Source organism: Austrofundulus limnaeus, unplaced genomic scaffold, assembly GCF_001266775.1.
Source record: "Austrofundulus limnaeus strain Quisiro unplaced genomic scaffold, Austrofundulus_limnaeus-1.0 Scaffold135, whole genome shotgun sequence".
Classification (NCBI taxonomy): Eukaryota; Metazoa; Chordata; class Actinopteri; order Cyprinodontiformes; family Rivulidae; genus Austrofundulus; species Austrofundulus limnaeus.
Genome location: NW_013952537.1, coordinates 181,150 through 203,534, shown reverse-complemented (window position 1 = coordinate 203,534; position 22,385 = coordinate 181,150). Strand labels below are relative to the sequence as shown.

At 38.1% G+C, this 22,385-nt stretch overlaps 2 protein-coding genes across 2 annotated transcripts in view; both read right to left on the bottom strand.

The window, feature by feature from the left end:
* LOC106522696 (bromodomain-containing protein 4) overlaps positions 1 to 17,710 on the bottom strand; it is a gene marked incomplete at its 5' end in the record, with an annotated part of 30,805 nt that extends 13,095 nt beyond the window's left edge. The window contains 13 exon segments of the mRNA XM_014015822.1: positions 675 to 920; positions 1,046 to 1,146; positions 1,229 to 1,452; positions 1,572 to 1,793; positions 3,528 to 3,656; positions 3,897 to 4,268; positions 5,626 to 6,080; positions 9,074 to 9,206; positions 10,519 to 10,656; positions 11,918 to 12,010; positions 12,106 to 12,346; positions 15,496 to 15,601; positions 17,676 to 17,710. Coding sequence (XP_013871276.1) covers positions 675 to 920; positions 1,046 to 1,146; positions 1,229 to 1,452; positions 1,572 to 1,793; positions 3,528 to 3,656; positions 3,897 to 4,268; positions 5,626 to 6,080; positions 9,074 to 9,206; positions 10,519 to 10,656; positions 11,918 to 12,010; positions 12,106 to 12,234 — 2,242 coding nt within the window.
* Positions 17,711 to 18,402: 692 nt separating this feature from the next.
* Positions 18,403 to 22,385, bottom strand: part of akap8l (A kinase (PRKA) anchor protein 8-like) — a 10,002-nt gene continuing 6,019 nt past the window's right edge. The window contains exons 9-13 of the mRNA XM_014015810.1: positions 21,613 to 21,754; positions 21,273 to 21,378; positions 21,060 to 21,190; positions 20,585 to 20,680; positions 18,403 to 19,441 (exon numbers count right to left, since the gene is read on the bottom strand). Of these exons, the coding sequence (XP_013871264.1) occupies positions 19,031 to 19,441; positions 20,585 to 20,680; positions 21,060 to 21,190; positions 21,273 to 21,378; positions 21,613 to 21,754 (886 nt within the window). The 3' untranslated portion in view covers positions 18,403 to 19,030. The remainder of the gene's footprint in view (positions 19,442 to 20,584; positions 20,681 to 21,059; positions 21,191 to 21,272; positions 21,379 to 21,612; positions 21,755 to 22,385) is intronic.

Here is a 22,385-nt window from a genome sequence, read left to right as displayed (position 1 = left end):
AGATAGAAGTGTTTGTTGAATCTGACGTGACATGTTCGTACGAACCCTTTGTACGAACAAAAGTAAGAGAAATTTAGGATAAAAATACGAACATGTTCTTGCATGAGGCCCAATCATTTGAGAAACATTTGAGTCTATGCGTGACAGAAGGTGTTTATCATGAACAATTTCTGCCATCCTCTTCATGACACCCTACAAAAGCAGTGAGGCTCTTTTTCAAACACATTTACTCAGAGTATGCAGTCATTTCAATTTCCCTTTACAACAGCTCTTTGCTGACTGACAGAATATACACCTGCACACAACTGCTGCAAATATGTTACTATTCTCAGTATGTTGCTTTATTGATCTCTGTATTTGATTGTAAGAACTGTTTTCGTAGAGAGAATTTCTCCTGGGAACCCTTTCAAATAAATGTCAATATTGAGCTTGTACTTTCACAAGTTTTAATGTTAAACTTGTTAAAAGAAGCCTGCAGTCAGACACGTGCTGCAGATCTTTGCTAAAATGTAACTCGATACAGTTGTAGTGGTTTTGATCATGTTAAGTTATATTTATCCAGTTTCCAGACCTTGTAAACACTAATKATTTTCTGTCTTGTACAGGCAGATTAAATTTAAGATGTGTAGAAAGATTTATTTGATCTTCACCATAAATTTAAGCAAATTGCCTACCTGATGTTTTTTTCTTCTTTTTGAGGCAGCTACAGACATATTTTTCTAACTCTCTCAACGTGGAGGGCTTCAGTGTCTCAAAGTCGATCTCAATCTCATCTGGATTAGAGTTCTTTAATGAAGGCTCACGCGTCTGGATTATGTGCACAACTCTGCCCAGTTTGTCGCCGGGCAGCTTGTTTATGTCGAGGCTCAGTTGGCGCTTCTCCTCGTACGACATTGGCTTACATTTGTCAGTGCTCAACTCTGGAGAGGAAAACATCACAGGAGGTTGAGACTGGGTCTTTCGTAACAAAATATGAAACTTATCTGTTGCAAAAAAAAAAAGATGAACACAAATCATGTGCAACGTGTCTGTTTTGTGAACATACCCGGGTCATCCTCTGCTTCAAGAGAAGCTGAAGGGACAAGAGGGATCGGGCCTGTTTGAGGAGGCACAGCTGGGTGGTTGTTTTTATTTCCTTCTTTCTTCCTGTGACGGGCAAATGATTCGTTTAGCTCCAGTTCAAGCAGCAACAAAACTTTTTGTTTTTCCCTCCCTAAAGTTTTCTTACCCAGTTTTCTTCTTTTCTTTCTTTGCCAAAACCGGATCTTTGCTGCTTTTGCTTTTCTTAGAAGTTTGAAGCATTGCAAGAGGGGAGGTATCTGCAGATTCTTCTGTTCCCATCTTCTTCTTGTGTTTTTCTTTCTTCTTCTCCTTTTTGTCCCTCTCTTTCTTTTTGGGCTTGCTGGTCTGTGGCTGGGAGAGTGCTGCCAGTTGCTCGTGGACAGCTTTAAGCTAAAAAGTAACAAACGCACACAACAGAGGACTTATTATCAACATTTTCTGCGCATTGCTCTCCGTGTTAAAACAGTCAGTCAAAGCTCTGCCTTCCTCCTTCATTTGAAAGCTCTAACCTGTTCCTGTAACTCAGCCAGTCGCTGCTGTCTTTCTTGCTCCGAGTCGCCCCGTGAGGACTCCGAATCAGAGGAACTAGAGCTGTCAATTTCTGAAACAGCAGTTGGGGGCGGGGCTTGTCGAGCGGAGGGTGCTGAGTGCAGGGCTGATGACGGTGTGGGAACTGGGGTGGGCTCCTCTGATTCATCAGGCATTTTGGCAAAACGCTTCTCGAACAGATCCTGTTAGACGGGAGGAAGGACAGCAGGAGAAATCGTGAGTTTGACTGGAACAGAAAATGTATTGGTGACATTTTTATAGCTCTAACCTAGATGAATCGTTCTGTATGAAGGTTAGTTTGATAGTGTATATCAAAATAAAAAGTATTTCAGAAACATGACAGAATTGTAGGTAGTCCTTGGAGATCAGAGAAATAATAAAACAGCATGTGACACAAATTTAATAATCTGAGTCTCAACAGCAGTCGTTCAAGAAACAAGTAGCTTAGCATCAACTTCTTAACACAATTCCTTCAATGAAACAGGATGTAGCATCATTCAGCCAGGAAGCTGATTTGTGACCATCAACCTTGTATTAAGAATCTTAGACTTTGTGTCCCTGTCTTGGAAACTGAAGCCAGAAGGACCCAGTTTATGGATTCTGTCATGTTTTATTTTAGGAACCAGAGTTCTGCACTTTAGGAATGTGGAGCTTTAAGTTCAGTCACCTCACACACAAATACAATGTTACATCAACATTCTTATGAGCATGGAATAACTGATAACAGCTGAACATATAGAAATATAGATTATTAAGAACAATCAACACCTAAAAACGATCTTTTTTAAAATCTTTTGATTTAAGACCAAGTCTAAATTGTTTACATGGCAGGATTTAAGACATGCACTGGTGGGACATTTAACCCTTTCCAGCTTCAACTTCATGGTTTTCATGGGATTTCCAGATTTATTACTAGTCAATGTCTGTTACAGAAATGTAATGAACATATAATTAATTTTCTAGTGCATTTAAAGGGATCCATGAAAACTAAAAGTTTAAAAATATATTACACAGACGGGGCCATTTTATTTACACACAAAGCATTCTGGGTAAATGATGACGTGGATATGTCCTCAGTGCGAGGCTGCTAGCGAGCTGTATCTACCTTGAAGGTTAATCTTGGACAATATCTGATGATCGGCTCTTTTAAATGAAACCAGAGAGCGTTGACAGAGAGGAGAAGGTAGAAATGACTCAGCCTGTAACTGAAAATATGGATGGAGGACCTCAGTTTAGCTTGTTTGTCGCGCTAGTGCTGAGCTAACACATATAAGGCAACATACTGTCGGCGCTAGCGCGAAGGCTAACAGGCTAAGCTGAGGTTCTTCATCCATGAAGCAGCTCTATTGTCCTCCATCCATATTTTCAGTTACAGCTGAGTCATTTCTACCTTCTCCTCTCTGGTTTCATTTAAAAGAGACAATCATCAGATATTGTCCAAGATTAACCTTCAGGGTGGATATAGCTCACTAGCAGCCTCGCACCGAGGACCTATCCACATTGTAAATAAAATGGCCCCATCCGTGTTGAAATATATTTTCAAAAATTTACAAAACTAAACAGCCTACAGTATTTTTACAGTCTTTATTTTACATTTAAAATAAATGTTTATCAAATAAAGTTTAATGTTACAACTTATCATGGATCCCTTTAAATTGATGCTCACCTATAGGTGTGGCTACAGGACTTCATAAAAGTCCTAAATAACCTCAACTCAGTAGCATGCTGTTATGAACAAGGTTTGAGACACAATCCAGTTTATGTTTCAGAGTTATTGATTAAATGAGGGCATGGATTGTGTTGTAAAGAACTGCGAGTATCCTGGTTAATAGAAAGGTGATATGTAGGTACAGTTCATTTCCAATTTACCATAATGTTAGCAGTTTGCTTGTTTGTGTCTAAAATGAGCACTTTACCTGTAATTTCCGTGCCATAGAAACAACATCATGGTCTGGAGGATTGTACTTGTAACAGTTTGAGAACATCAACCTGACATCTGCTGCAAATTCCTGTGCGTCTCGGTACTGCCTGTTGTCCAGCTTTTTCTGAAAAAGACAAATAAATCATCTGCAATGACCAAAATCTTTTTCAAACATCCTTCATTTATGTTGCATAAAAAAAACAGAAGTAAAAGTTGACAAGTTGAAATCAGGTTTATTTATACTTTCAATCTCCCGACTCATTTAATAATGATATTTAAAAATTTGCTGTACTGACTAAAACTTGCATCACTTTAAAAAAAAAGGAAGTTCATACAGACTGGCCACTTATCGTTATAAAATCACCTTGATGGTGCTGAGATCCATGGGGTGTTTGATGATGTCATGGTAGTCGTGAAGGCCCAGACTTTTTGCATCAACAGGTTTGTAAAAAGGCCAGGCGTAAGAAATGTGTTTTTTTGACAACATCTCTCTAAGGAGGCGTGCACAGAAACGCAACTGCTCCTGACGCTTCGATGCCACCGACCCTCCAGTCTCCAAGACTCCTCCCAGGTGATGCTGAGAGTCTGGCTGTGAGGAGTCTCTTTTGGGTTGCTTTAATGGGCGAGCACTCTCTCGACGAGGCCGGGTCACTTCAGAAATGGGAGGCGATTCGCTTAGCTGGTCATTAGCTGTGGGTGTTGTGGTGTCGGCTTTCCTCTTCTGGCTCTTTCTTTGCTGTTGGAAAGTGAGAAAATTAAGGTCAAAAACTGAAGAACTGCTAGTGTCCATCGCTGCGCATATGGATGTATCCCTACTAGGGGTCGACCGATACATCGGCCGGTCGATATTTTTGGCAGATATTTGCGTTTTTTTCCCTTGTATCATAGTGGCCGATACGTTCGTCCTTTCGGCCGATCCATTCTTTGGGTCACGCGAGCGCATGTTGCCGCCCCCATGTCATAAGACAGACTGCCAACAACAATAAGGGTGAGTTATGAACTTTTAATGTGTTTTAACTGTCTAATTTWAAAAGAAAAAAAAATTGTATCGGTCCTCTGGACGGGTTCTTCTATAATGAAATGTTTCGTCTCTCCTCCAAGAGACTTCTTCAGTCTGAGAGTTTCAGGCAAAATTCAGGCTTTTAAGCACTGCCTCCATGTGACTAAACTGTGTCTAATTTAGTTTTTCTGCCCTCTGTGTTGGAATATGAGGGGGAGAGAACAGCTGTGTGTTAAGTTTCACTTTCCAACGGGAGCGCCATGTTTGTAGTTTCACTTTGGCATCRGACTGTAATTAGTGTGTTCACATTGTTTTTCTTTTAAAAAATGCTGGAACTGCTCAGAGGAGGCAGAAGAACACCTCTATTGTTCTCCCTCTCTGTCTTTTCTCGCTGTTACGTTCATCAGAGCGAGTAAAGAGCTGCCGTCCACCATGTGAACCAGGCAGACGCTGCTCAGATCACATTTGGTCTGACCGCAGTATAAAAGAGGTGATGCAGGTTTTCTTCAGTGTACATTTCAAACTGAGATCTAAAGCCAACATCAGCTGGTTTAAATGCATTTTTTTCCCAGTGCAAAAAATGGGAATAGATTGAGGTAGAGCTGCTGTGTTTGTGTGTGTGTGTGTGAAGTCCTCACAAAGATAGCAAGACGTATGTGTGTTTCTTCTTTTCTCTGTATTCCTCTTTAAGCATGTTGCTGTTTTTGCAGCAAAAATGCTGGGATATAAAAAAAATAGTCATTTTATTTAATAAAAAAATATAATAATCTGATTAATATACAAATAAAAACAGAATATTTAGGACTAGATAAAGTAAATCATGAACTTATTTATTTTTAGTTTTTTTTTTTTTAAATGGCTTAAAAAAGAAATCCTGTGTGGCAGCACTCCACTCAGCCTACAACTGGCAAGGCCCGGTTAATAAATGTTTTTTTGTTTAAATTGAGACCTGTGTAACATTTGTTATCATTCTTATTTTTATAAATAGAGGAAGAAAAAGCAGAATCGTCCAAAAATAAATCGTCTGTACGTATCGGTGTATCGGTTACACTGATGTCAAAATAATYGGTATTGGTCGATCTCTAATCCTTACCTTGATGAGAGCTGGGGAGCTCTGCAGAACGGGGGCAGGATGGAGGCCTTGGTACGTTACAGCTGGAGGAGGAACAGATGTCATGCCTTGAGCCAGGACATCTGGGGTGGAGAGGGCGATTGAGGGTCCCAAATGTGAAGTGTGGTTGGTGGGTGTAGGGGGCACACGTGGGGGCGGAGTCTGAGTCAGAGGCTGGGTGAGAGGCTGAATGAGAGGCTGGATGAGAGGCTGGATGAGAGGCTGGATGAGAGGCTGGATGAGAGGCTGGGAAGGTGTCTGGATGAGAGGCTGGGGGGGAGGAGGCTGAGTAAGAGGTTGAGGAGGAGGCTGGGTAAGAGGGAGGGTCGGTGCACTACGAGTCTGTGGAGTGGTGGATGGAGATGAAAAACCTTGTGTGTGGGGGGTAGTAGAAGGAGAGGATGACTCCTGGCCTGAATCTGACATTGTCATCAGAGCTGGAAGAGAGGCACATTATATCRTTAACATATTTGATGGCAAAACACAAATCTAACAGCCTAGAAGGTCAAAAAATTTGGTTTAATAATTAAAATTCTGTGCATGTACAGATTAATGCTAATAAACCTTCAGTGAAACAAACTGTTCCTTAAATTCTTTCAAAGTACACCTACAGAAGCATAAAGGGCAACATATTCTCTAATTTAACAGAACTTGTATTTAGGGATGCAAACAAATAATCGGATTAAGATTAACTGTTCAATAATGGTTTATTAAATCTGTTCCAATCAATTAACTGATAACGTCCGCTGGCGCATCTCATGGCCCATTTAAATTGCTCTAATTGAAAAGATCCGCCTTTTCAGAGACTTTCAATTCAAGTCAAAAGTAGAGACTTCAAACTTTAAACCATTTTTAAATTATGTTGTTGGGCAAAGTAGAACAGGAGTTACGGTAAATAGTATACGGCACATTTTATTTTCTTAAAATGACAGTCTTTTATAGCACAATTCTTTTTTTTTCATTGCATGTGTGACATATACTTAACCTCTGGGATCAATAAAGTATTTTTGAATTTGAATTTGAATATACAGTGGGGTGCGCAAGTTTGAGCAGCCTTGATAATTTTCCTGATTTACCTTTAGAAATCATTAATTGTTTGGATAAAAAATATCAGTTAAATGCTGTATATCATATAGGGGACAAACAGTGATATTTGAGAAGTGAATGAAGTTTATATGATTTACAGAAAGTGTGCAATAATTGGTTAAACAAAATTTGGCAGGTGCATAAATTTGGGCAGTGTTGTCCTTTTACTGATTTTAAAACCTTTAAAACTAATTATTGGGACTCAAATTGGGTTTGGTAAGTTCAGTGACCCTTGACCTACATAGACAGGTGACTCCAATTATGAGAAAGGGTATTTAAGGGGGGCARWTGTAAGTTTTCTCCTCTTTGCATCTTCTCTGAAGAGTGGCAGCATGGGAGTCTGAAAACAACTTTCAAATGAGATGAAATAAAGATTGTTCACCGTCATGGTTTAGGGGAAGGATACAGAAAGCTATCTCAGAGATTTCAGCTTTCAGTCTCCACTGTGAAACATTGTGAGGAAGTGGAAGACCACAGGCACAGTTCAAGTCAAGGCTGGAAGTGGCAGACCAAGAAAAATCTGGAATCAACAGAAGTGAAGGATGTTGAGAACAGTCAGAGTCAACCCACAGACGAGCACCAAAGACCTACAACATCATCTTGCTGCTGATGGAGTCACTGTGCGTTGTTCAACTTTTCAACACACTTTACACAAGGAGATGCTGTATGGGAGAGTGATGCAGAGGAAGCATTTTCTCTGCCCACATCACAAACAGAGCTGCTTGAGGTATGCTAAAGCACATTTGGACAAGCCAGCTTCATTTTGGAATAAGGTGCTGTGGACTGATGAAACTAAAATAGTTATTTAGGCAGAACAAGAGTCGTTATGCATGGAGGAAAAAGAACACAGCACTCCAAGAAAAACACCTGCCACCTACAGTAAAATGTAGGGGTGGTTCCWTCATGCTGTGGGGCTGTGTGGCCAGTACARGGACTGGGAATCTTGGAACATCAACGCGCGACTGCTCTTCTTCTGAATAAATGAAAACTATGTAACACAGTTGTTTACACTTAAATAAAAAAATTTGACCAAAAGAAAAACCGGAGCAGGACTAGATAGAGATGAATATGATTTAGATTTTTATTTCTGTGACTGTAACGACCCACGGGAGACACGGCATTAACAGCAGTAGTTATTTCATTCCATTCTTTGGATTTAGCAGCTCCTTTAATTCCACGACTCGCGCTGCTGAAAAGGACATATTTTCTTTTCTCGATCTCGGAGAGCAGGACTTTAATCTCCGAACTCGTAAAGTTCTTCTTTTTACTTTTCGCTGTCGTTTTCATGAATGGACACTTCCTGGTATCTGTGGCAGGAAACATAGCCTTATATGGTGTTTTTGGGGTGGTAATTATGCTAATCTCCTCTCTGCGTGCACGAGCAGCTGATACGAACAGGTGGAAATCATCATGCTTACGCAGCTCATTTACACTTGAATCTGATGTGGCATGTTCGKATGAACAAAAGTAAGAGAAATTTAGGATAAAAATACGAATATGTTCTTGCATGCGGCCCAGTGTTCTGGAATGGCCATCTCAGTCCCCAGATCTGAATATCATTGAAAATCTGTGGTGTTACTTAAAGAGAGCTGTCTGTGGTTGGAAACCATTAAACCTGAATGAACTAGATTTGTTTTGTAAAGAAGAATGGTCTAAAATACCTTCAGCCACAATCCAGACTCTCATTAGAAGCTATAGGAAGCATTTAGAGGCTGTTATTTCTGTGAAAGGAGGATCTACTAAATACTGAGTTAAGGTTTTTTTTTTTTTTTTTTGGTGCCCGAATTTATGCACCTGCCTAATTTTGTTTAACCAATTATTGCACACTTTCTGTAAATCATGTAAACTTATTTCACTTCTCAAATATCGCTGTGTTTGTCCCTATATGATATATTTAACTGATTTTTTTAATCCAAACAATCAATGATTTATAAAAGGGAAATCAGGAAAATTAACAAGGCTGCCCAAACTTTCGCACCCCACTACGTGTCACCGTACAGCCCTGTGTCCAAGATTATTAAGTGTGAGAAATCTACAATTTTCTATTTATTCAGTCAGCGGTAGTCTGTTTATTTGGTCAGCTGTCACAAGAAATTGTTAAAATATATTACTGTACATTTTTGTTCTATTTAGCATGTAAAAATTAGCCCTTTATTTTTATAGAAAGACCCTTGATTCATAAGAAATGTCAGGTTTTTAAGAAAATGGCCGCTTATTATCGTTATTCGATCGATAAGATCAATCAACTTTAGATTCATTTGTTAATCAATAACTTGCATCCCTACATGTGCTAGATTCTCACATTTACTTAGTCTATATTGTCATCTTAAAAATAAAACCTTACCTGGCTCACGCCTGCTCCCACGACGACCCTTTGTAACCACAGCAATCTCTATCTCTTCCTGTGGCATTTCTGTAATCTTCTGGAGAAAAAGCTTTTCTAAGGCTTCAGCCATCAGGACAATATCATCACCAGGCTAAAGAAACAAAAACACAAACAGACTTATTGACCAAATAAACATTTTTCGTTATGTTTATTTTTTTCTGACGTAGATTTTTGACCCTGGTCTTCGTCTCTTCCAACATTTACTTGAATTTATTAAGCTTAGACAATAATCCTTACAGTCAAATAACTGCTTGGTCCTGCAGCTAGTAAAGTGGGATATAACAAGCCAGGTTAACCCAACAAAGCTGAAGTGTTTGGAAACGAAGCTAAATAGTTGGAATACAGAACAGAATAGACTTTAAACAGTAGGTCATGTTAACTTTTTTCAACCGGTGGCCTCAAAATGTCCGAATACATTTTGCAAATCTTTCTGAAGCCTCTTTTGAGTAACTAGGACAAACTGGAGTTGAAGCGAAAAGTGCTTCAAATTGATGTGAACCTTTCTGTGTGCGTACTACCACCAAAAAACATTATATCCATCATACAACTGTCAGACAAAAGAAACAAAATGATAAAAATCCAATATTAAGATACTTTTATCTCAAAGAAAAAAACAAACGTTTTAAGAAATAACCAATGTTGCAAACCACAAGGTGGTAAAGTTAAGCAGATCCTCTTCAGATCATCTTTTTTTAAATATATTTTCCCTAAACTTTTCATATAATTTGGCTCAAATAAACTGGGTTGACAACCCAATTAAAATGTTTAGTCAAGTGAAATTCATTTCTTTTGTTTTTACCTGTTTTTCTAAAGAGGGGTCATGGGGAGCTGATATTTATCTCCAGTGGTCTTTGTGCGAGAGGCAGGACAGACCCTGGACAGTTCTCAAGTCCATCACAGGGACACACACACAGACAAACGAGACAAACAAGCATTCACACTCTCTCACAAACCCAGTGACAATTTAAGAGTTACCAATTACCCTAACATGCATGAAATCGGTCTGTGGAAGGAAACTGGTAGACCTGGAGAAAACCCGCATGACTAAGTCTAATTCAGAAAAAAAAAATTCGATGGTCAGGTTTGATTACGTTTTAGACTTTTTTTTCCTGTGTTAATGTTGCCTAAAATGAACACTTGTGCAAAAAAACTTAACAGGATAATTCATACAAGAAGCACATTGCATTTGTTAAACACACCGTCATAACAATCTGAGTCTGCAGGTTTCACATACAAGCCTTTTTGATTTACTGTTTTTGCATTCCCTGGTATAATGTAGTTGTTCAGAGGCCTCAAGTCAAAGATTTTTATAAAACTGCTAGTATTTCAATGTGGGAAATAAAACTAGATGAAAATATCTTGTTCGTGAAAGTCAAATACTAACAATTTGTAGCTTAGCTCACCTTGTTGTAGATGTAGCAGTTTGTGAACATTGTGTTAAAGTCATGGATACACTCCTGGGCATTCCAGTAGTAGTTGTTCTCTAGACGCTTTTTTATCGAGCCCATGTCCATAGGAGCCCTTATGATCTTATAGTAGTCCTGATAAATAAAAACAGGAAGAACAGGTAAGTGGTGAACAAATTTAAATTAGGTGGACAGCTGTGAAGTAAAAACACCTGACATCAGCAGCTGTTTTCAGATAAAAACACACTGCTGTCACAGAACAGTTATGACTCATATGAACCTCAATGACTGTAGCAGACATTTAGGTCCTTGATTTATAGCATGTTGATAAAACACCAACATACAAAAAATTTTTGGTACGTAAGATCTTTAGTGTCAGCCACACTTCAGCAATTCTTCATGTTTTGCATTAAAATTAGCTTTTGTAATCATGTTTATTTCTACTATTTCCTATTCCTGATTTAAACTGTAGATTTATAAATCAACATGGATTAAAAGATCATTAAAGGGGCAATATCAAGTAAAATCAACTTTTTTGAGTTTTATATCATGTTATAATGTTATACTCTCATAAAAAACATGCCCAAAGCCTTGCTTTGACATGCATGTTTGAGAAATCCTGCACCGCTTTTAGGCAGACATGCTGAGGAGCAAAACGACAGGTGGGGACCAGAAATGCCCCTGGGACGTGTCTTTAAGCCGAACTTACTCATGACAGAGCACCCCCTCCTCCCCACCCCACACACCCCGCCCATGACTCCTGTCTGTGAGCTCTTAACACTACTTCTCACTCAAGTGAAGCTCTTTTCAGATTAAAAATACCTTTGAGGAAATGTATTTTCAGATGCCAAGTAAACTGCATCGTAGCAGCCCCCCCCCCCGAAATAGATGGGACAGAAGTGGAAGGTGGTTCTTAAAGAGACAGAGGCTGATTTCAAGGCGTTTAGAAGAGGAAGTCATGAGAAGATGTTTGTTTTCTATTTAAACATAAAAACAGCATTTTAATAACAGCTAAAGGTGACAGATACTTTATTATGGTATAGTATTTAAATGTATGCCTGAGAAACACATAATATTGGCCCTTTAATAGCATTAAAATGACTTCAACTCAAACCTCCATTTTGACTTTCTTATTTTCTTTTGATAAAATACAAGAACAAACTCACAACAAAGTATATTAACATGTGTTGTTATTAATTTAAACAAATGTATGTTACAGTAAGATTTGGAAATGAGTTTGAGATGAGGTTATCTCCCAGGCAAGCACATCTATCAGTACTAATTCAACAATGTTTGCATAACAAATAATAATTTGACAGTTGCTGCAGTATAAGCTGGGTGCTTTGAACTATATCATTTGATTACAGACAAACAAAAACAAAAACAAGTGACTCACAGGTAAATTGAGTTTGACTGCATCGACAGGTGCTTGGAAGGGCCACGCAAACTGATGTTTCCATAAAGTCTTCAACACCACCTTCAGCAGATACTGGAAAAAAAGATGATTGTAGAAAGAAAGTTAGTCAAATTGAAGACAAAATCAACTCAACTAGTAAAAAACAACAAAAACTGAAAGGAAGCTACCTGTAGCTGGTTGGTTTGTCGTTTGGGCCTGGAAGGGTTCCATGTTTCAGGGGGTGGGGGGTTGAAAGGGAGAGGTGGTGTGGCAGAGGAAGGGTTCTGGCTGCTGCCTGCTTCCAGTCCGTCTCCCATCGCAGTGGTGGGTCGCAGTGACTGAGCAGAGCGTTTGGGCAGATTGGACCTGGCAGGGGCAGGTTGGAGCGGGGGTGGACCCCTCAGGCCATCACACTCGTCTCGTGACCCTCTGAAAGGATGACCAGAAAAAATATGTTCGCATTTCCATAAGAGCATTTGTCAGGGAAGTCAAGCAAACCTCTATCACTGTGTCAAAAAAAAAAAAAAAAAAAAAAACATTTCTGCATTTTTAATTGTCTCATTGAACGCAGTGCCTCTGTCCTGCTCCGATCTTTAGCACCCGATGTCTCTGTGTGAAACCTATAAAATTGATCCTAATGTGCATCCTGGGTTAGTGAATCCCTTCAAAACAACTAAATACTGATTTGAAAGCACTACAATGCACCAAGGATGTGTTAAGATCCAACCACATTTTTCTTGGACACTTGCAGGCACGTTTAACAGATAGGATATCAAATAACTAAATGTTATTCTACACTGCAACAAATATTATCCACTTAGCCTTAAAGGCCATTAGTATTTGTGCTCCCAGAAGCCTGATATAGAGTACACCGCTCACCTCTGTGCAGACAGTTTTCATTAGGGCTCGATGAAAATCTGTTGATTGTTTTTTTTTTACTAAATTCAGTTATTTTGCGCTTAAAGTTATTCTGAATTTTGATTTGTATAAGGCTGTAACATTTTATCCACAAAATGTATCTTATTGCTTAGTGAAATGAAGTTTCTACAATTAACTAGGAAATCACCTTAAGAGTCCAGAAACAGTTGTTCCTTTTGAAAAACATATGTGCTTCACAAATAATTTTCAAATTCACTTTAGGTTTTATAATTACTCCATTAAATATAGATTATTTGAATACATTGGACATCTATTGTATTGTAACTGTGTCCAGTTTAATAAACCAATGATGATGATCAGGACACTGCAGTCTGTCGTATCTTGTTTTTTTTTTTTTTCACCAAAAGTTTCGCTAAACATCTTTCAGCTATTCAACGTGAGTTTAAACAGTCTGAATGAAGCCATTATCATTTTTTGGAAAAGCTTCACCCAAACAGGCATGACTTTATTATTTTTTCCTGGAAAAGTATCCAGTTTAGGAAACACAGCTTCAATGTCTTTACTAAACTCATATCTTTTACTGTGGAAGAGTTTGTTGAAGTAATGGCTAAAGTTAGATTTATTTATTCCTCTCAAATTAACTTTTATAACTAGTTATAATTTCATTGTTAATATCTGAAATACATATATGTTTCAGGTAGTCAGTAACTTATTGCAGATATCTTGAATTGGAGCCTCCATACAACTTAATGTGACATAATTTATACTAGTCAAAATATCATTAGACATATCGTAATTAACTAATCATAAACCAATTTCAGATCTGGAATATAAATGTGTTGAAGCAGATTAAATGCCAAAACGGCTTGCCATACATGTTTACATTTTGCAGTGTCTGTTTCACTTTGCTCGACACAGCTGCAGACGGGGAGATGGTGATGTTTTAGGAAAAGGGCTTAAACTTTTATGGTGCTTAATTTCCGTACTCTCAGAATGTTCTATCAAGTGGAACTTTATCAGACGGTGGAACAGATTCGATGTGTTCCTGCTGAGAGTCGGCACCACTCTACGACGTTTATCAGACCTTCGATACCCGAACCACCTCCACTTGACTGAATTACGGTAGTCTTTTCTATTTTAACTATTTCTTCTGCTTCTTTTTCCAACTGTGGATGCTTTTTCACTCACCTCTGTTGAGCTAATTTTGGCACAGATATCCACTGTGCGTGTAGGTAGCGTTGTCAGTATGGTGTAGGGTTGGGCTTAATCGTATCGTGTGCAATTAGTCATCAGAAAAACATTAATCGATTACTTTTTGGCACTTGACGATTAATACGATTAATGTCACCAGGCAGAGTCCGCTCGCTCGCTGCTCCTCTCTGCTTCAAATATGACAAACATTAAAATAAAGTTCTGTAATTTATTTATCTATCAACATAATTTAAAATTAGATGTACAGCCTTGAAGTCTGTAACTTTGACAGAATTTGGAACAGATTTTTATGATGAGCAAACGTTTCCCACTAAATTGGTCATGTGACTAGGACATAAAGGTGTCAGGGACTCCAGAGGGTTAATCGTCAAATTAATCGTTATTGGCTAAATACCACAAGTAATCGTGATTAATTTTTTGCCAATATTGCCCAACCCTACTATGGTGTAAACAGAGTGGCAACACTGAGAACTGCCACTGAACCTGTGGTGTCACGCATGCATTATTAATCAAATTTATTTAAAAATTATGTCGCCGTCATTGAAACTTTTTATGTTGCGATATATTTTGATATCAAATTATTGTCCAGCACTATGTGAACATCACTGAAAAGTAGGGGTGTAAGAAAATATTGATACACTGAAATATCGCGATATTTCATTTCCCGATACTGTATCGATATTCTAAAGCCCTGTATCGATTTTTTTATTAAGGTTTAAAATGTCAACTTTCCTGCCAGCCGTTCATTTTTATGTTGTAGTTCAGCCTCTGACCACTAGTTGGCAGCAGTGAGCCAGCCATTTGGATCCTCTACCTCTTGAGGTAGAGGCCATTGTTAAGTGTTGGGTGACCATATTGTAAATTAATATTAAAAACTAAAAGCTGCAAAAATATATTTTCAAACTATTTATTGTCAAATTTAGTCTAATAATTGAAAACATGGATGAAATAAGAAATATGAAATAAAATAAAATRCATACAAAGCAGAACACAGCTAAATGTATCAAAAGTATGTCTATGTAATATTATGAATGAATTTTGGTTTTTCATTTTTTTCCCCTGTAAGAGGTTTTTATTTAATAGAATTTTTGGACAAAAAAATCGCAATATATCGCCTTGCTTATAGTATCGCAATATATCGGGATACATCGTATCGTGACCCCTCTGTCATGATATGTATCGTATCGCCAAATTCTTGCCAATACACAGCCCTACTGAAAAGTGTGTAAAACACTTCAAATGTTAGGAAAAAAAGCTAATTTGTTGGATCCACATTAATAACAAATTCTGTGACATTCTGCATATATAAAATAGAAAAGGGAGCAGTTATGCTAAAGCAGCAAGGAAATTTTGCTGACTTTCCCCAGAAGCTCTTCATTTAGATAAAGTACAAACTCTAGGGGCAGTTATTAACTTGTATAAGATGTCAAAACTTGTGCATGATTAAATCTATCCTAAGAGGAGCAAATATTCTTTTAGAAACTTACATGTTTGACGCTGTGCCACTGTGGTCTTAATCAACTAGTGTGATCATATCTTAGTCGGTAAGGTGGCCGTCTCCTGACGTAAGATGAGAGGTTTGTCTGTGAGACGCTGGGGGGCAAGGAAACCACAACACAGAGATAGTATGCTGAGTGTCCCACCTTTGAGAAACATAAATACATGAGTMACAACAACATGTCAAATGCCGGTTGCTTCAAATGAACATTAAAATATTAAAATTTTGTCCAGCCCTGTTTCTTGACAATGACTGCATTTTGTGCTTAAAAATGAATAAAAGTAAYAAGTGGAAGACAAAAAAAGTGTCAGGGCTCTAGTTTTTAAATATATTTCAAAATTCTATGTACCACAATGAACAGCATCTGAAAGTTGAAATTTTTTTTAAAACCAGGAAAATAAATTTCAACAAAGACCTGAACCAGGACCAGAGAACTGCATCACCCTTCAATCGATTGTTTGCTAAATGTCAAACTTCAGCTAAAATATACATTAAGTGTGTCAAAGTGTTATACCATTTTCATAGATTCAACTGAATCAAGTGTCTCTGTGATAGTTATAAACAAACAACACTGACACTTGAGTTTAGAAGTCATTTTACGACTGAAAGGTGCATAGACGTACAGTGACTTAAATAAAAAAAACAAACAAGAAATGGGTCAGGTTCTGAACAGAAAATGAACAAAAAAGCGGTCAAAGTCCAAAGGAAAACTCCGAAAGAGCTTTAGAAATCTATTGATCAAAAGATTCCAAGAATTCCTTAAAAGATAAATGTAAAAATGAAGGATGACAATACTTTTACACTATAGACACCAAACTGTTAGTAGTAAATTCTGTTAGTCCTGTTAAATGCAAAGATGGTCTTCATTGATCAAACATAATATTGTTTAAGACTTCATTAAGCTTCAGTGACTAAAAAGCTTATATTTAAAACCTGAAGTACTTTCGTTTTAATTTCATAATGCACATTAAGATAAAAGTATGCAATGGCTACATCTGATAAAAGTGTTATTCATTGAAGAGTGCTAAGCTACCTCATCAAACAATATAAGCATGAATGAAAAAGAAATATATAGTACACTAATAAGATCAGTAAAAAAAAAAACATGTGCAAAGATTTTAAACACCAGACACAAGCTGTCAAATTGTTCTTTAGTGAAATGTTTCGTATCTCCTCCAAGAGACCTTCAGTCTGATGAGTTGAAAGTGAAGTGAGTTGAGTGAAACTCATCAAACTGAAGAAGTCTCTTGGAGGAGGGACGAAACGTTTCACTAAAGAAGAACCCAGCCAGAGGACCTACTTTTTTTCTTTTTGATTACATAATAGTGGATTTTACTATGCTGTTCTTATGCATAGTAAAAAGCATAAAGTATTGCTGTAGCGCAAAAACAAATCGGCAGGATTTAAAAGCAGAGTAGCGACCAAACTAACTAAAAAAAAAGTGAAAACACCACCAACTAAAATGTTGACTAAACAGTCGTAATTTCCAATTACCTTTTTACAGTCTTTAATTTAGACATATTTGGTGATACTTAACACAAACAACAAATTCAGGAAAAGCCAAAATAATATACGTCTTTTCCCTGCTAACCTTCCACACCAGTAGATCGCCATGTTCACTGAGAACAAGTGACAGCTCTGCACGTAAACACCGTTTCAGAATACAACTTTGACCGGACTGATATTCTCGAAATGACGTACGCCACGCTTCATACAAGTTTCTGCGCCATCGCGCATAATCTACGCAACCGATAGGACGTAACTTATGTCACGAATACGGCCTACGGGGCTACAAACAAACAGCATAGCAGCTACCTAAGCTAACACGATACCGACCTGCAGCTAACATGCACACTGACAGCAACGATACCCACTGACACTAAAGTTACCATTATAAACGTATGTAAAAAAACAAGATTCAACACCAAATCTGCACGAGGACAGCTAACCGCGAATAAATAAAAGATAAAACGGCTTTTATCTCGTGTACCCGAACCGGTGCAAGGCCTGCGAAGACAGCTCATGCTCCGCTTTCAGAAGCACTCACCGACAGCGCGAAAAATACAGCAACGGTGACCGTAATAAGCCCCTCACCTGTTCCCCGCGATTGTATGTTTCTGTTTCATGCACTACCGTCATCTACTCAAAGATATTACCAGCTATTTTTACCTTGTTCAGTCGCTTGTCAGCGTTCGCAGACCTTCCTCGCCCAAATCCAGAACAAACAGTCCCGAGCTACGTCAATGACGTCAGACGCAAGTGGGCAGACTGAGCGCGCGTCAGTCGAAATGTCACTCAACTACTCCTCCCACTCCCACGAGTGAGCTCATGCAATACCTTGTAATGATTTCAGACGAAGAAAAAGGTTGTAGTTTTACTAATTCAAGCAAATCAAAAGCCGTATAATACCTTAAAGACTTTCTAAAGTTTAAAATCTAATTTCATACTGATTTACCAATATGTTGTTCATTTTTGTTTTGGTATTTCACCAGATGCTTCAGGTGACTGAGATTAGACAAAAACTGACTTTCAAAATGGTTTTAGTAATACCCATTCAATACGTAAAACTAATCAAGAAACAGAGAAATATAAGGTTTAGTTTTAAAGTATTTTGCACCTGCTGCATCCAGTATTTAAAATTTGCCAATATAAAATGTGCTTTAATAAACTATAGTCTGGTTTGGTAAAACAGAATTAAAGCAGCACCAAGTAATTACAGTTAAGAGACTGCTGTAGACAAAGCATAATGAATTTGCRAATACATGTAGGTTTTTTATTAAACTAACCATAAACAATTGTGTTGCATCAAAATAATGAACCAAAACTCCTTTGATAAAAACAACTACTTACCAAAGTAGTATTTTAATTTGATTTGAAAGACGGCAGACAAAAAGGATTGTATTTAACAAGTTTATTTCTTCGGTGAAACAAATGACTGTACTCCAAACATTTAGCATACACTTCCCCCACCACCTTGCTTTGAAAATGGAAGGTTAAAAAGCTCAACTTGCTGCAATTTTTGGGGGATAAATTTTGGAAAAATCATCCATTCATTTTTATTTTGCTATAACACTGGAAAGAACTGAAGAAATATAGCATTCAGGATCTCGAACAGAAATTCAAAACAGTGTTTTCACAAAAAGGAACAGGGAATATTTTTGGAACAAAAATGTTACATCAGAAATATGGCAAAGTTCTCAAAGTTTAGAAGTATAGATCAAATCCACTTTTGTTGCACAAAAAAAAACTAAACAAAACTGAGAATTAAGACTAGAAAAGGAGACCACTGAGAACCTCTAAATAAAAGGTTTTAGTAGACAATCATGCATACATTTAGTCCTATGTGTTTCTTTCAACATGTATTTTCTCCCATTTAAATCTTAGCATGGAGAAATCAAAATCCTTGCCAATTGGAAGAAAAAAAAAATCAAAATAGCAGGGAGGTATGTACATTTATATCCCTTAAATGAACAGTACAGGTGTACAACACCACTGGTCAAAATAAAAAAGGAAAGCTACTAAAGTCACACTTCATCATCCCCCACAAGACAACCTTCTTCGTTGTCTTCCTGGTCACCCTGTAATCCCTCATCACCAAATGCATCATGAACAACATAGCCTTCATCATCATCTTCTTCATCTCCAACAGCAAAACCTTCGGCACCCAGGATTTCGTGGTCTTCTTCCTCCATCTTCTCCTCCTCTCCTGCAGCTTCTTCCCCCTCCTTCTCAACTGCTGCTCCTGTTGATTCGTCCTGTGGTTCTGCTGCTGGTTCTTCCTGTGTGCCGTCTGCCGCTCCTTCTCCCTTAGGTTCATCTTGGACTTGGGTGTCTGTTGTCTGATCACCTGCTGTCTCACCAGTTAACTCCATCTCTGACACATCCATTGCAACAGAACCCTCTGGATCCTGGTTATCAGCAAATGGGTTTTCTCCCTGAAAACGACAAATGTATATTAATTAAAAAAAATGTTTAAAAGATGAGATCTAAACCTGATTTCTGATTAAAATTAAGGGTCTTGCTCAGTGAAAGCAAAGTTTGAAATCTACCCAGTTATATTCAACTTCAGCTAATGTTTAACCAGAATAACGCACATAAGACAAAGTTTGTAGTTTGATGTTTAATTCTTTTTTTTTTTTTAAAGGGGCAACATCATGTAAAATATCATGTTATAATGTTATACTCTCATTAAAAGCATGCCCAAAGCCTTTCTTTGACTCATTCATGCATGTTTGAGAAATCCTGCAGCATTTTTAGGCAGCCATGCTGAGGAGCAAAATGACAGGTGGGGACCAGAAACACCCCTGGGGCGTGTCTTTAAGCCCAACTTCCTCCTGCAGGCTCTCGGCAGTAACAAAGCAAACGTGTGAAACTGAAAGTGAAACTATCTGCTGAGCTCCACTACTTCACTCAGTGAAGCTTTTTTCAGATTCAAAATACCTTTGAGGAAATGTATTTTCAGATGCCAAGTAAACTGCATCATAGCGCAACCACCCACCCACCTACGTATGAACCCCCTGCACTGAAATGGGCGGGACAAAAGCGTAAGGTGGTTCTTAGAGACAAAGGCCAATTTCAAGGAGTTTAGAAGGGGAAGTGATGAGAAGATAAGTTTATTTTTTATTTAAACATAAAAACAGCATTTTAATAACAGCTAAAAGTGACATACTTTATTATGGTATAGTATCTAAATATATGCCTGAGAAACACATAATATTGCCCCTTTAAAACTTCATAACAATTTATATTCAGTAATAAAAAAAATGTCATGCCCTGAATAAAAACAGTACAGAGTGGGGAATAAATAAAAATCTTAATGATGTAATATTTTTATAAAAACAACAAACAAAAAAATTAAAATATAAATCACATTTTAGTAAAAATCTAAAGTTGGATTTAAAGGTAAAAAACAACCCWGTAACTAAATATTGAATATAAACAGGAAAGAGTGCAACAATCAGTTTAGCAACCACTTTTACTCTTTACTATACCTGCAAATGCAACTCCTGTTTATTTGCGAAACACAGTGAACTGCCTCTGTAAAATATTTAATTTATTTCTAATGATGTCCAACATACCTTGAGGTAGCTCTCCAGCTTCTTGCTGATGATTTTGTGGTTAAGGATGCTACGAGCGACCGACAGACTGTCCCAGTTGGATTGCACCATCATACCCTTGATTAAAAATAAAATAAAAATCAGGTTTTACTGCAAACACAGACGGTGTCACAGTGGAAATATGACTGCAAGAGTGATTTGGCAGTGCAGGACTTTGATCTGGTACATAAAAAGCAAACATTGGTGTGGAAACAATTATTTCATGCAAATTCTTAATAATACCTCTCAAAAAAAGTGGAGAAAAAAACATGATAAAACTAAAACTGTAAGTTATTGTCTTCAGAAAAAACACACAATCTGCTTAGATTGCAGTATAAAATAGGCTGACATTAAGACAGACAGCTGCTATCATGTTGACTCTCTCAGCTGATCTTTGTCCCAACATTAGCTAGTTTAGGAGCAGTAAATACTGTCAACACTGGAGGTTTTGTCATACCTTCCTGTTGTAGTTGTGCTCGGGAGACTTGATGTGCTTCTGAATCAGGTGTGGCTGCATGGGAATGAACATGTCGCACGCAGTACAGTGAGCTGCTTCCACCTTCCTCACGAAGTGCTCCATGCCGAGCTCTGCGAGTTTGGAGAGGATCTCTGTGAGTGATATCATTTCTCGTCTGAGCTGCATCAGTCCAAACAAAGCTGCTGTGCTTACCCTTGGTAAGGTCTCGGTCTTTGTACGCCTGACAGATGATAGCAGTGCGGTTTTCCATGTGGCTGATCCTTTCCACTGTTTTCTTAATCTTGTTCATCAAATACTCCTACAAAATTCAAAGATTTGTTTTTGTAATTTTTTCGTTTTTAGCAGTAGAAAAACAAACTTTATTGTTTCATTTTGCATCAGAATTTCATTCCCTCTCTCTCCACCTGTTCAGGCTTCCCACTCCCACTACAGATCACAAGTCTGCAAACAATGTGCAAGTAGACTGCTGCGTGACCTCATCTGTCAAACAATTTAGACAAATAAAGAGAAAAATAAAAATGCACAACGTCACCTGTAAGAAGTCTAAGGTGGGCTTGGACAGGTGGGTGCCCAGGAATTTTAAGTGGTCCTTGTGAAAGCGACTTTCAAGATGAGCGTCCATTTCTTCTTTGTAGAACGTTCGGAGCTTACACACAGAACATACAAACTTCATCCTGAGAGAAAAATAAAGTCAAAGTAAATTAAGATAAGTCTTTTTTTTAACTAAATGGAATTTAAACAAATGACAAAGACATCAGCAGAAATAAAATGTTACAGAACATGATGTAACAAATTACCCAGAGGGCCAAATATTATACCAAATGTGTATCAGAATGTGTCTAAGATCAATGTGGTAACTGACAAAACAAAAGGATAATGTTTAATTACACCCAAGATAGGCCTGTCGCGATAGACAATAAATCAATTAATTGCACGATAACTTTTTTTGAGGTCGGTAAAAAAAAAGACGGCGATAAGTTTCATTTTCCTGCCTTTTTGTTTACTTYGTCTCTCTCCCTCTCTGTGCTCCGCTGCACAGGAGCTCAGCTGACTCCTCCCCTCCTGTTTTCTTAGTGTTGGGAGGAGTCAACTCTCGCTTTAGCGTGAGAGCTCGTTCCTAAAGAAACGCTTCAAAGCAGAACGCGGCTGCTGAAGTGTCAGAGCACTAGAGCCTGGATTTCGCTGCGGAGGGAGGGAGGGAGAGAGAGACGGAGTGAGACAGAGAGACAGAGAGAGAGAGAGAGAGAAAGAGAGAGAGAGACAGAGAGGAGGAGGAGAAGGGGTGGGGCTGAAACTCCCCCAGAC